The following is a 12,533-nucleotide window of genomic DNA, read 5'->3' on the forward strand; positions in this document are numbered from 1 at the left end:
TCCAATAGACCTCACGAGGAGTGTTAAAATTTAATAAAATTAAATGTGGCCCCTGACTATTAATTCACCGTGAGAAGAACGACGACGAAGATTGAGTTTGTGACATAGAGAGACTTCAGCAAGCTTTTTTCTTCAGGATCAAAAACGTAGTCTTTGGTTCACTCTTTGCGTCCAGAGGTAGTTTCCAATAATTGCGCTCCTCTCATGCGCCTGCTTTTGACCGACAACAGGCCGCTAAAATTTTACTAAGTTCTCGTTGGTATGCACTTTTAAATTTTCAGGATTCATTGATCCTGTCTCATTAATTGTCAAAAGATCCGAGTGCATTTATTAGGATGCATGTAAAATAATATTTTATTTGTGCTATATCGGTTATACGGTGTTTTCTTTTTCCTATGAAAATAAAGGCTAGTTCGTGCTACCAACGCGTGCGTCTCTTTTTAATTTTTTTCATTTTATACTCTTGGCTGATTTTAGCACGGGTATTTTATCGAATGCTATTAATGGTTGATCACAATTTTTTTCTATGAATAAAATTTTCTAGCAATAGTGCATAAGTTCAAGGATGTCTGGAAAATTGAAATAAACCAACACAGTTTTTGGTTTATTTTCCAACTCAATTTTTTATTGCACCCGATGATAGACAATTTAACCAAGAGCAGTGAATTTCTAAGAAACAAAAGAAATGATACTATATCAAAAGAATGTTATTCGTAAATATTACAAATGCACGTGGTAATCAACGCGTAAAAGAAACTATGTTGAAAAATGTTGAAACAAAACGCTTGCATAATGCTCTTTCTTTTTTTAGTTTTCGGCAGCAATGTTGTTGACGATATCGTTGATGGCGAGTGTCTGCTGAACAAACTGCTTGTTCTCTACGATTGTTGCCAAGGTGATAAGCAGATTACAGAGGTCACCTTCCAGCATGCCCAATTGACTGCCACAATCCTCAACCAACTCTTCAATTTCTGAGAACAAAGAAGTGCGTGAGGAAAAAAGAAGCAATTGAAAATACAGCTTTGGTGTTTTAATTAGAAGAGTATTTTTACCCGCGGGTAAGGCTTTTCCAGAGAACACGGAGAAGTTGAGTTTCTTCCTCAGCTTACTTCCTTCGTCATCCTTGCAGAAAATCGTGACCTTATCACTCTGCGTGAGGTCAAAGTAGAGGCCGGCAATGACTTGGCCTTTGGTGTCTCTGGCGAGAAGACTCTTGAAGTTGTAGACCAAGTTGCGTCTCTCAGTGCACTGGACTGCACACAGGAAGGGCTGTTCAACGTAAATGAGGCTTTCATAGTCGTTGTTTTCTCCACGGTGGTTTGTCTCGTGAATTTTCCAAATGAGGTATCGACCCGTAGGATCTAACTCGTAGTTGTATTCTTTTACTCCAGCCTCATCATTCTTCTGGGTGAACCAACCTTAAAATTTATTTTTTGCAACTTATTAAAAAACCTGTCTTTTCAAATAAAATTGTTGAAAATTAGAACAGATATTAGATACTAGAATTGTTGAAAAAAAAGAAAGTTTTAAGTAAAGCTGTATATAAAAATTTTTTTTTTTTTTTTTTTAAAAATTGTATGGAATTTATATGATTTTAGATGTGACATTATTGTATTGTTTGTTATTTGATTGTAATTGTAACTCATGATTAGGACGTACTTGGTGACGTCGAAACTGGTCGAGAAATAAAGAAGACGAATTTCTCTTTAATTTGACAACGAGGATGAAGCCTGGTTTTAATTATATTCAACATGAAAACAACCTCGAGTGGTCGCACTTTTCAAATATAAAAAAAATTGTTAAAAAATATTTTTACCTTTACTTGAAATGCCCCCTAAAAATTGGGAATAAGCTAAAATTCACTAAGAGTGCCGGTTAAATTTGCAACAAAATTTGCATGCAAATCAAGCGGCGAGCATTGTCTCCGCTTTGAAAATCATAAGACTTATATCACTAGAAGGGACAATTACCTCTTAATTCGTACCCCATTGGATAGATCGCGACGAGGAATTGAAGCAAGCGTAAAAGTCGATGACAAACCATTTAATTTTCCGAGAAATTTGGCAAAATTTGAAATTTAACTGTTTCTGGATCCTGATTGGATTATTGCACATTGTAAGGATAGATTGTTATGTACTAAAATCCATGAGCCATACACTCAATGAACCCTTTGCTATGGCCAAAATTAAAAATTATCTTAATTTTTTACACTTTATATAGCTTTACAATTTACAGAAAATTTTCTTATTCTTTATTTAAAAAACCATTCAAGAATACTGATACCTGTGTGAGGATACTTCTTATCCGCCATAATAGTGACTGCTCTTGCAACGTGATAGCCTGGGTCCAGAACCAGAAATCCAGTCCTGTTGTCGATCTGGATCTTCATTGCCAGCAAAATGTGCTCTTTTTCTGCCAGCTGGACAGGAGGAGGTCCATTACCTGTGTACCGTGTGACGTTCTCGATCGCCTACAAAAATGTTAATTTGTATTTTAGGCTGTTTGGTTAATGCAGGTCGTTCTCACCTCTTCGCATGATACGACGTAGAATTTTGATGCAAGACCAGCATACGAGGATTCAAGGCACCACAGTTTATTAAGCAGCTCCAAGCCGAGTCCAACACACGTGTGGTGATCCGGAGTAATTGGTGGCGAGTACTCCCGGAAGAACTGGTCCAGCTGAGTGAATCCGCTAGATTCGAATCCCATGTAAAACCTAAAATAAAATTGGAAGTCAGTCAATACCTACTTTGCATAACAATAATTTGCTCCTTTCTCATTGCAACGAATTATAAAAATTAAAAAAGCAAATCATCTTAATTTTAATTATTCCCCATATTTAAAAAATATATTTTTGAGGAAAGTATCGTCAGATGAGATTTTTCTTTAAAATTTGTAAACACTGTGTTTGAGCATTTGAACAAGATGTATTATTTCCTTATTTATAATTCCGCATACCTTACGAAATTGCCGACAGTGTTGTAGTTGTGCTTCTTCAGCAAGTTCTGCACCTGCAGCTCGACCTTGGAGGCCACGTCTTCGTAGGCCTCCATCGTGGTGACGCAGAAAGCCAACGGCGCATACTTTGACCACTGAGGCAGTGGCAGGGGTCTGTCCGGGGGCCAGTCTAGGCCCTTAGCATGAGGCGCGTCCGAGTGGGGCGTTGCGAGTCAACTTGGCCATTCGCAGCCCCACCTGCCGACGGAGGGCACGTAATCCTCCGGAGAGGCCATGATGATGGCGCTGCTCGTGGGCGCTGCATTCTCCGCGGGCGCCGTCTTGCTCGAGCCGACTGCTTTGGGCAGCTGCGAAGAGTTGCTGGAGGCGCCGACGGACCTCCTGCTGGACGATGGATGACAATCGTCCTCTGGATCTGCAATTTAAAATGGTCATCGCAATGAAACATCTGTTCATTTTGTTAGCATACTGTTGGATTATAAAATTACTGGGAACATCGATCGCCTGTTTATTTTTCGATTTTAAAAGTCGCAGATTAGCACACTTGGAAATGTCTGAGAGTTTTTTCTCTTTTACTAATTTTTTTAATTTAATAGGGTAGAATTGATTGTGCGATAGTTCAAATATTTCACATTATCTTGAAGAATTCATAAAACTCGCTCCACTTCTTCATTTGGCAAAGTTCGTACCGATAGAATTATTATCTTATTTTCAATGCTGAAAGTTCAAAACCAATGGATTGAGATCAGGCGTTGCTGACAATGAGTAATTATCAAACACAATTCTAATGAAAGGGGAAAATAATATTTTTTATATTTTAACGTTTAAATTGAAATAAAATTTTGAAGTTTTTATATTTTAACAGACTAATAGGAGATTTTTATTTTCAATCAAAATGAAAATGTTGACTGGTTAACCTATTATGAGCCATTTATCATTTATGGTAAAAAAACATAATTATAATGTTTATACAAGAATCATATTTGAGATGTAAGTTTGCTACTTAGTTTCTAATAGCAATTTGCGTCTTTATTGCTCTGAGGAAAATACGATTTGAGGCTTCCCGCATGATCAATATTTAGTAAGAACACACAAAAAGCACGACGTACAATGTACAATTTCATTTTTGCACCATATGTCCAGCGTTAAAATAATGATTATTGTGCTGTCAAGGCTGTGTAAAATACATGTTCTGTATAATTAACTCAAGCCCGGAGCATGTGTGCACATTAGCACACTGGCCTTGACCGTGCAATGCAGCATTTCGAAAGACGTCACACATTTCGCAGGGCTAAAGCACTTTTCACTTTTAATTGCAAGTGGCCTGACAGGTGGAAACGGAATGAAAATTCCGGAGATATTCAATGACGCATGAATCATTTTTTATTTCTGGCGAAAATTGGGATGTGACCGACGAACATGCAACCGCGCAGAAAATGAGACCCAAGAGTTGAGTGGCTGCTCCGACGGCGGCTCAATGTGAATGTGCTGGAAGTGTGTATTTATATTTTTTGCCACCGCGAATGAGAATTACATTGTCGCCCAGTGACGTGCGAGTCAGCTAGCCACCTTTCTACCGCCGCTGACGTCAAAGTCACGCACTGTTCAGATAATTGGGGCAAATCCAAGCCAGCACAACTGATAAGGCACGTTCTAAAGGAATTGCGCACATCCCTGAAAAAGTTGTTTTGAAAGAAAATAAGCCACGGATTCTTCATGTGTGCTCTTTTTTTATCATCACACTTCTTACAAAACTTTTGAAAACGAGGGTTTTGTTATCTAAAAAATGAGCTAACAATCTATAAGTACTCTAGTTTGAAAAGATAATTTGGAAACCAAAGCTACAAGCAAACATATCGCGTTTCTTTCATGCACAGTAAAAGTGCAAAGTACTCGTTGCATCTATAGCTCAACAAGAAATTGCTAATCTGCTAGTTGTGGTGAAAGTCAAAACTAACGTGTAGTTTAAATAGCATTGAAATCGTGTCAGATTTGAAAAAAAAATCTCTAAAGTGAAACTGTGTCAAAATTGATCGTTGAGACACACAATCATTATTATAATATGTTTTAAATCTTTCCCAATCATTTCGATAATATTTTCCTTATTTTTTAAACTTAATAGTGAATTGACGCCATTGAAATGTAAACAGTGCTTCGAACCTGCTAATTTCCATAAACCGCTATATTAATAGCCATATGCCATTAATTGCCAGCAGGCATCGAGTGTCGAGAACAGACGCGCGCGTCATCGTTGCAGCGAGCTGATAATGAGCGGTTTGCTCAACATAAAAAACATTTGCGGAAATGGCAAACATGGCTTCTGGACCCATATCCGTCAGCACAGATGGATAAAAGTTGCGCACACCTGATTGTCAAGAGGAAAATCAATACTCGCGGCGCGCGCGAGATAAGCCAACCGCGCGCGGCTTTCGATTCATCCCGATTCTTTCTCGAGCGCACTTAAACTGTCTCGCAACAAGAGAGCACGCCAAGGCTGCTGCAAGTGTGCAATTATTCATTATCGACGGTTGCCATGCGGAGGAGTGATTATTTCTGCATGTGTACGTGCGACGATAATTGGTCGTGGAGAATGAAGCAGGCGCCAGAGGGGAGGCTTTTCGTGGAAATCAACAAACCCCCGGGATCGATTTCTGCATGCAACGTGACGCGGATAGCTGGTGCTCTAAGGGGAATTTTTCTAACTCACTTCCTCGTGACAACGTGATAAAAATCGAACAGAGCTGCATTGAAATTTCAAATAAAATACCCTATATATAAATTGGAAAGAAGAATCAAGAAAAGTGTGATTTAATGAAATGAAGCACCAACCGCCCTGCCACTTCACCTGTCCTATATTTTTCAGTCTGACACACTTTCGAACCCAAGGTGGTAAAAATTTCGTCAGACTGAGTTTTAGGACCAAATAACTTGATATGAGTAATTTTGACTCACCCATAAAACAAAAGAGCGGGCTACAACTGAAATTGCGTCGTTTTTCGACCTCAACCGCTTGATGTGGTCGCCTGACTGTCTACGAGGAGCTCCTCTGGTGCCGATAGAGAGTTTCTCTCTGACGCATGCACTCTGTCGCCCCTGTATTTATACACACAGCGCGCGCTGGTCGTGGTGCGGCGCAGGCGAAGGGGCGATGGCAACTTAACAAGTACCGCAATTATTATTAGTAAAGCTAGCAGCCTGTCATGTATATTTTAGCATTGTGTGTTTATGTAAAACGTGCGTTTAGTACATAACCCTCTGTCGCTCCACTTGTGCGCTTATGTACTCGCGTCTCTGCTCTTGACTTTGTTTTTTTCTCTCTTGTTGTCTGTATCTCGCTCACGAGAGTTGGAGAACTGCGCACTTTGTAAATAAAACCAGCGGTGCAATCACCTCATTAAAAAAACACGTGATTAGCTAATTAATGCGTTTGGCCTAGCTAATGTGTGGGCCGCGAAAATGTTTGCTAACGTGCGGTAGGGAAATCAGAAAGTCGTTGTTTTGGGAGAACTAGTGAGTTGCTTACTCAAGACTTGCTTGTAAAATGTGTGCGAAAACAGAGAGCAGTAAAAGGTTAGCCAAAAACTGTTGCCAAGCAGTAGCAACACGGCAACCAAAATAAATTCGGCGTATAATGCTGTTTTAGAGGAGTCTTTCTAAGAAGTGTTCTCTTATCACAGGAACTGCTTTTAGAAATTGAGTCACACGAAACCAGCGTTGGAAAATAGAGTATGGAAAAAACCATTGTTTAAAAAGAGAACGATACTTGTTAATGACTACCAGCGTGTTGCATTAACGGCTCGAAAAAAAAAAATAAAAAAAAATAAAGTATGAAGTCAATTTTTGTGAAGGCATTATCTTCGTTTTTCCTCGAGCAACATTCTGCAACAAACTGTCTACAAAAATTGTCTTATTATATCTTTGGTATGATGGTATTCCTAACATCACCAAGTCACAAACCGTACAATATTTATCATATTTATAGTAGAAGCTATGTCTCGAATTTCATGAATTTAAAAAACAAGAACCAGCATTTTTATGCTTGTAAATTAATATTTCGCGCTGCGTTATTGCATTTTTATTAATCAAATGTGATTGTATTTTAACAAATTATATACCAAATTTATTTATCTATTAACTAGAAAACATTATAATATATTATTCCTACAAATTTCATTTGAGGCAGAAAACAAAAAATATGTGAATTTATGAACATTTTATAACACTTTTTTATCAATGTACGAACTGAAAAAAATTTATCAACATACACTTTTTATAATATCAAAGTTCCAGTTGATGTAAAAAGGATTAATAATTATTATTGCAATTTAAAAATGGAGCCCTTTTTGAAAAATAATGGTCTAACATGATATATTTCTGCGGCGTGAAGTTTCGCTTCTTGCTACCTTTTAAACTTTATAGTTAGATGAAGTAAAAATGATAGAGAAAAGCGATGAAAAAATTATTGTTATTAATTGAATGTTGATATTAATGCTGTATTCCTGTAATTCTTTTAGCACGCCAATCTGAGCGGGATCAAAACCTTGACAATTTTTATAGAAGTAGATAAGTGCTCTCTCTCTCCCTCTCTCTGATTTCTTCACTCTTAAAAAAACGTCAAAATCATTTACACATAACTCTGATATTTCCAAAGAGAATCGGAAGATAAAAAAGGATTTTGTCTCAACCTTTACAACATTTACACAATAAACAACGTGCAGGAAGGTTAAAAATATTAACAAATCTATTAGAAATATTGTTTATTTTACTCTCGTAAAAGTGAAGTTATCTTTAGATAAGTCGATGGTAATTTCAAAACTAACATAACTCAGTCTCCTCCACGATTCCAACAAAAGTGCTCTCAAAATTTTCTCTTTTTTTTGCTTTTTTCTGGGCTTTATTTCAACTGTTTTTAATTTTTAATACAGCTTGCTAAAAATGCAACTACAAAATTTACATTTACAGGAAGTGAAAACATATAGTACATGGCCTTAACCGCCTTAACAGTCACACTGGCCTACTTTAATAATATGGTTGATTTTATATTAAGAAATTCAGCAACAAAAAATACTTATTATTGTTGCCTAATTTTTTAGTATAAAATCAACCATATTATTAAAGCAGGCCAGTTCATTTTGATATAAATGAGCGCTAAAAAGTTTAAGCGTATAATATTGCTTAATAATCTCGTTATTTTCATAGCCCGCCGCCGATATGAAATTTACGGATATTATATTACGTATAATTGTCGCAATAATAATTAGGATACAGTAATATTTAATACAGTTTATATTATGGTGACTCGCGCTCCAATATCAACCAGGATATTTATATGCTCAAAAATTTTGTCAGTCTATTTTGTGAAAAATTTAATGTCTTGTTTTTTCCTGTTTCATAAAAATAGACAAAACAACCAAATAAAAGTCAAGTTGACTACAGGGCGTGATATATGCGTAAAATTAAATTATGAATTTCGTGAATTTATGATTTCATTTTCTTCCTTTTGCTTGCTTTTGTAAAGCGTGCACGAAAAACCTTTTGCTGCAATAGAAAAATACGCAGCTAAATCCTCACTCCCGACGTTCCGACCACCATGCAGATTCTCTACAGAATAGGTTTCTCCGTGTTTTTTTTTAAAGGAGAAAACGAGAGGTTTTAGTAAGCAGGAACTCTAAGCAGTTATACTGGAAGAGATTCACGTCAATTGTTTAATATCAGTGTAAAACAGCGTCGTTGTTGAAGTAGGATGGGTTCTGTGTTGCGTTTGTTCTACTCAACAGTTTCCCATTCCCATTATTCTTCCCCCTTGGGTTTGGAGCCAATTATTATCGTTTGGTTGGTAAATCAATGAGCACTGTTTTAGTTCATCCAATCTTCCAATGCCATCAAGGTGGCCCCACTGTTTGTGTATGTTCCTGTTGCGGACGCAAACTACGGGCGGCGACGAAATTTCTACCTCGAATATTCGAGTTTTTTCCACCTGTTCATTACAATTTCTGGAAAATCTTATGCCTTGCACGGTGCTCCAATCTCTGGACAAGTAGCTCTGCCGTCATGCTGATCAAGGTGGCCCTCAGGTGCGTTCTGTAGTTCTGTGCAATTTGTTTAATGAGCGTTAACTAACAATGATGCTCTCTTAAACAGGAAATTCTGCGGGCCATCATTTCCATTCCGCGAATCAGCAGCGACTTTTCGAGTTGAAGGCGAGTTTGTCAAATTTAATTTTACATACTCTGTTTGCCCTCCATAATTATTGCGTGTCATCATTTTTCTTGTTTAAATTGTTGGAGACAAATATTTAAAGTTGACACACGCCTCAGGAATTTTAAACAGTTTAAAATTATATTTTATTTAAATTTCAGGATGAGTCAGCCTTAGATGACAAATGGGTTGCATTTCAAGCAAACCAGACATCAACGACGTCCACGCAAACATTTTCCGGGTGATGAACCTGGATGATGCTGGCCAAGTTTTATGTTCGGGGCAGCTAGAAGTGACTGAGCAGGAGCTGATCTTGTATCAGCACGCTAAAAATCCTGTCCGGTGGCCTCTACGGTGTCTACGTCGCTATGGCTTTGACTTGGACGTATTTACCTTCGAGTCAGGTCGGCGGTGCGCCACTGGCCCTGGAATCTATGCCTTCAAATGCCAAAGGGCTGAGCAGCTTTTTAATTTGTTGCAGGTACTAAAATAGTTGTTTCTAGTTTGATAACCATTTTATTTAAAGTGGCACAAATTTCGGAAATCGCCTACAAACTAATTTCTCATTTCAGCTCAATATCCAAACCCTTGGTCCAGATGACACACTGTCTAGAGACCTACCAGCACCAACGATATCCCCGCCGTCTACCCTTCCTCACTCCTTTAGTCCCATGGTTGAAAGTCTGAGCGAACCTAACTACCTGGAGCCCCTCCGCACAAGCCGGTCGGTAACCTTTGATCGGCACTCCCTTGGCATGCTAAGTCCGCAGACATCGGTGCCCGTGATTTCCAACCGGAATGGCTCTGCTGTCTACGCCAACGACATCCCAGTGGGCCAAATGGTGGAGAGAGTGCCACGAAACAGCATCACCGAGGAGCTAGTCAGAACTCCAACTACGCCGACGGCGGTGAACATTTTCACGGAGGAGGCACACCTGTACATGAACGTCGGCGCCATAGTCACTCCTGAAGAGGTAGTGCCAGCCAGAGCTCCGTTACAGGTGCTGGACGTGCCGGAACAGCTGGACCCTCACTTCTACGCCAACTTGAGTCTGGAACTCAAGACCATGCCGGCCACGGAAACCTTCGAAGAGGTGTGATAATCTTTTTATTTGATAGAGTTCAGGGATATTTAAAATCAGGGTAACAAGCAGAGTCGCCTGATACTTGATAACTTGATTAAAAATTGCTGTTCCAATGTGTGACAAACCCAGCTGGGACTTGCATTTTGCTTTTATCTGGCTTATACCAAACAAGTTGAATTTTCTGTAATTTTGCTAAGCATTGATTTTTTTTATTTAAATATTAAGTCAACAGATAGATTGCAGTGATAAGGACTCTTATCGCATTTATATTAAATATACCTGAAAAATGAAGCTATAATTACGTATATTGTATATTATTTTTTTTCTTTTTAATATTATAGCTGTGAAAATTTGATCTCCTGTTTTTAATAAATATTTATGAAAAATTCATATTTCACACGTGGAAGACATTGGAGCTCTATAAAGACAAATTTTTCAAAAATCAAACAAATACATTCAATTGCGTATTTTAATTGAATAATTAATACAAATAATAATTTGTAATGAGCTGGCAATTATGGAGAGGGCATACAGCATTTTATACAAGTGAGCAAAAATATACCAATTTTAGCACAAAAAATCTAAACTACATAAACTCAGCACAAAGTTTTTCCTTCTATTGATAACGTTATTCACTTAACAGCAGCTGTCGAACTTAATTGATTTAGAAGAGGACGGTTCTTATATGAATATGGTGATGTCAATTTTTGAAAAGCTGCAGCCGTTGGTAAGCGTGAAATTCATCCTGAATATTCTCTGGGTTTCAGGAGAAAAGAGTGAACTACATAGAGCTGGACTATGATGGTGGTGGTGAGAGTTCGCAGTCGACTCCATTGTCGCCAGCCAACTCGTTGGTTTCCACCCCGACTGCGGTCAACTCTCCTAAAGGAGCGACTGGCTACGCATCCATTGACTTTGATAAAACAGCGGCGTTGTCCAGTATCGATCAGAAATGCTTGCGAAAAACAAGGCACAGCTCATCCATCACTGAGGTGTTGCCTGGCGAGTAAACAGTTGTAGACGAGGGTCCGTACAAAGGTGTCGTTCAGAAATCGGTTACTTTTGGTCTCAGCGGTGGTCAGTGCCCAGACGGGCGATGATTCGCAAGTCTAAGTTTGTTATTTTAAGTTATCGACCTGTGATTGTCATCACTTGATGAGCAGCCGATTTTCTTCCAGGCCTAACAGGAAATTAATTTTCTATTTAGGGACCCGCGTCCCAGCATTTCGCGAATTAGACTCTACTTTTAACATGTGAAATTTGTTGTTTCTCTGTATTAACACGTGAAATGCTCAAGATTTTCATAAACGCACATTTTTAAAGGAGAATCTCTTCAGCTCTTGTGTCAAGAACATTTCAATGGAATCAAGAATTGATGTTGATATCATGGTGGGCTATGTGACAGCTAGATATGTATGTTATCGCATTGCATTGGAGTCGGATTACGGCAGGCTTTTAGCTTGACCTTGAAACTTACAATGATATCCATGTGCTCAGGGATGCCATATTCTTTCAAGGTTGCGTTGCCGTAATCCGCCCCCAATTAGGCAAAACCAATTTTTGCTATTTTTAACCTTTATTTATTTTTAGTTTGAAAGAGTACAAATCTGAAAAATTTGTCTGTTTTGACATCTTGCGTTTTCTCTAATTCAGTATGATTTTACTATGAAGCTTTATAGCTCTTGGCTTTAGTTATTCTGTTTTGACGCTGATTACAGCACTGAGCGATTTGAACAATAGATAATAATCTTCTGTTGTGGATTAAAAATCGACACATTGAGTCTGCAAGACTGGCGGTGTGTTCACTACGACTGTCCTCGTGTGAGTGCATTGGACCCTCTCAGCAAAATGCCAACTTCGTGTAATCCGTGATAAAAGTGTTTGCCAAAGAGATGTGAGGCTGGTTGCAAAATAGCCAAATGAAGCAGAACGTTTTTAAAGCGCAATTAATAATCGAATACACTCCTGTTCTGCAACCGGCCATTATTTATACATGCTTATGCTGCATACATTTTGTATATTTGTTTTCTATGGCTGTAATATATATGAAATTGACATGATTAGAAACGAAATAAATGTGCAGCTCAATCCAATCATGAATTTCATGAAATTCTATCAATTACATACTTTCCCTGCAAACTGAATGAGCAAGGTGGAAACCTCGCCTAAATACGGCTTTCAGGGCTTTTCTGCCCATTAACAAATTTTATTCCTCAGCAATTCACCTATTTGAACTTTGAAGTCCTATATTACTGTTTTATTCAAGTTACTCGCCATATTATCTTTTCCAAA

At 38.2% G+C, this 12,533-nt stretch overlaps 2 protein-coding genes across 3 annotated transcripts; one reads left to right on the top strand and one right to left on the bottom strand.

The window, feature by feature from the left end:
* Positions 1–596: 596 nt before the first annotated feature.
* LOC135938466 (uncharacterized) lies at positions 597–6,069 on the bottom strand. The gene is made up of 6 exons (XM_065482108.1): positions 5,911–6,069; positions 2,959–3,373; positions 2,527–2,716; positions 2,284–2,470; positions 1,053–1,418; positions 597–971 (listed from the first exon to the last, which is right to left on the bottom strand). The coding sequence occupies exons 2-6, from the start codon at positions 3,051–3,053 to the stop codon at positions 808–810; spliced, it is 1,002 nt and encodes a 333-aa protein (XP_065338180.1). The 5' UTR covers positions 3,054–3,373; positions 5,911–6,069; the 3' UTR covers positions 597–807.
* A 2,754-nt stretch (positions 6,070–8,823) lies between these two features.
* LOC135938465 (fibroblast growth factor receptor substrate 2) lies at positions 8,824–12,341 on the top strand. Of its 2 annotated transcripts, XM_065482106.1 has the most exons (6): positions 8,824–9,032; positions 9,100–9,158; positions 9,318–9,637; positions 9,729–10,250; positions 10,885–10,935; positions 11,009–12,341. In XM_065482106.1, the coding sequence occupies exons 3-6, from the start codon at positions 9,341–9,343 to the stop codon at positions 11,249–11,251; spliced, it is 1,113 nt and encodes a 370-aa protein (XP_065338178.1). In that variant the 5' UTR covers positions 8,824–9,032; positions 9,100–9,158; positions 9,318–9,340; the 3' UTR covers positions 11,252–12,341. The 2 variants fall into 2 exon arrangements, with proteins under 2 accessions (XP_065338178.1, XP_065338179.1); XM_065482107.1 differs by lacking the exon at positions 10,885–10,935 and having other exon boundaries at positions 8,834–9,032.
* The last annotated feature ends 192 nt before the right edge of the window (positions 12,342–12,533 follow it).

This window comes from Cloeon dipterum, chromosome 3, assembly GCF_949628265.1.
Source record: "Cloeon dipterum chromosome 3, ieCloDipt1.1, whole genome shotgun sequence".
Taxonomy (NCBI): Eukaryota; Metazoa; Arthropoda; class Insecta; order Ephemeroptera; family Baetidae; genus Cloeon; species Cloeon dipterum.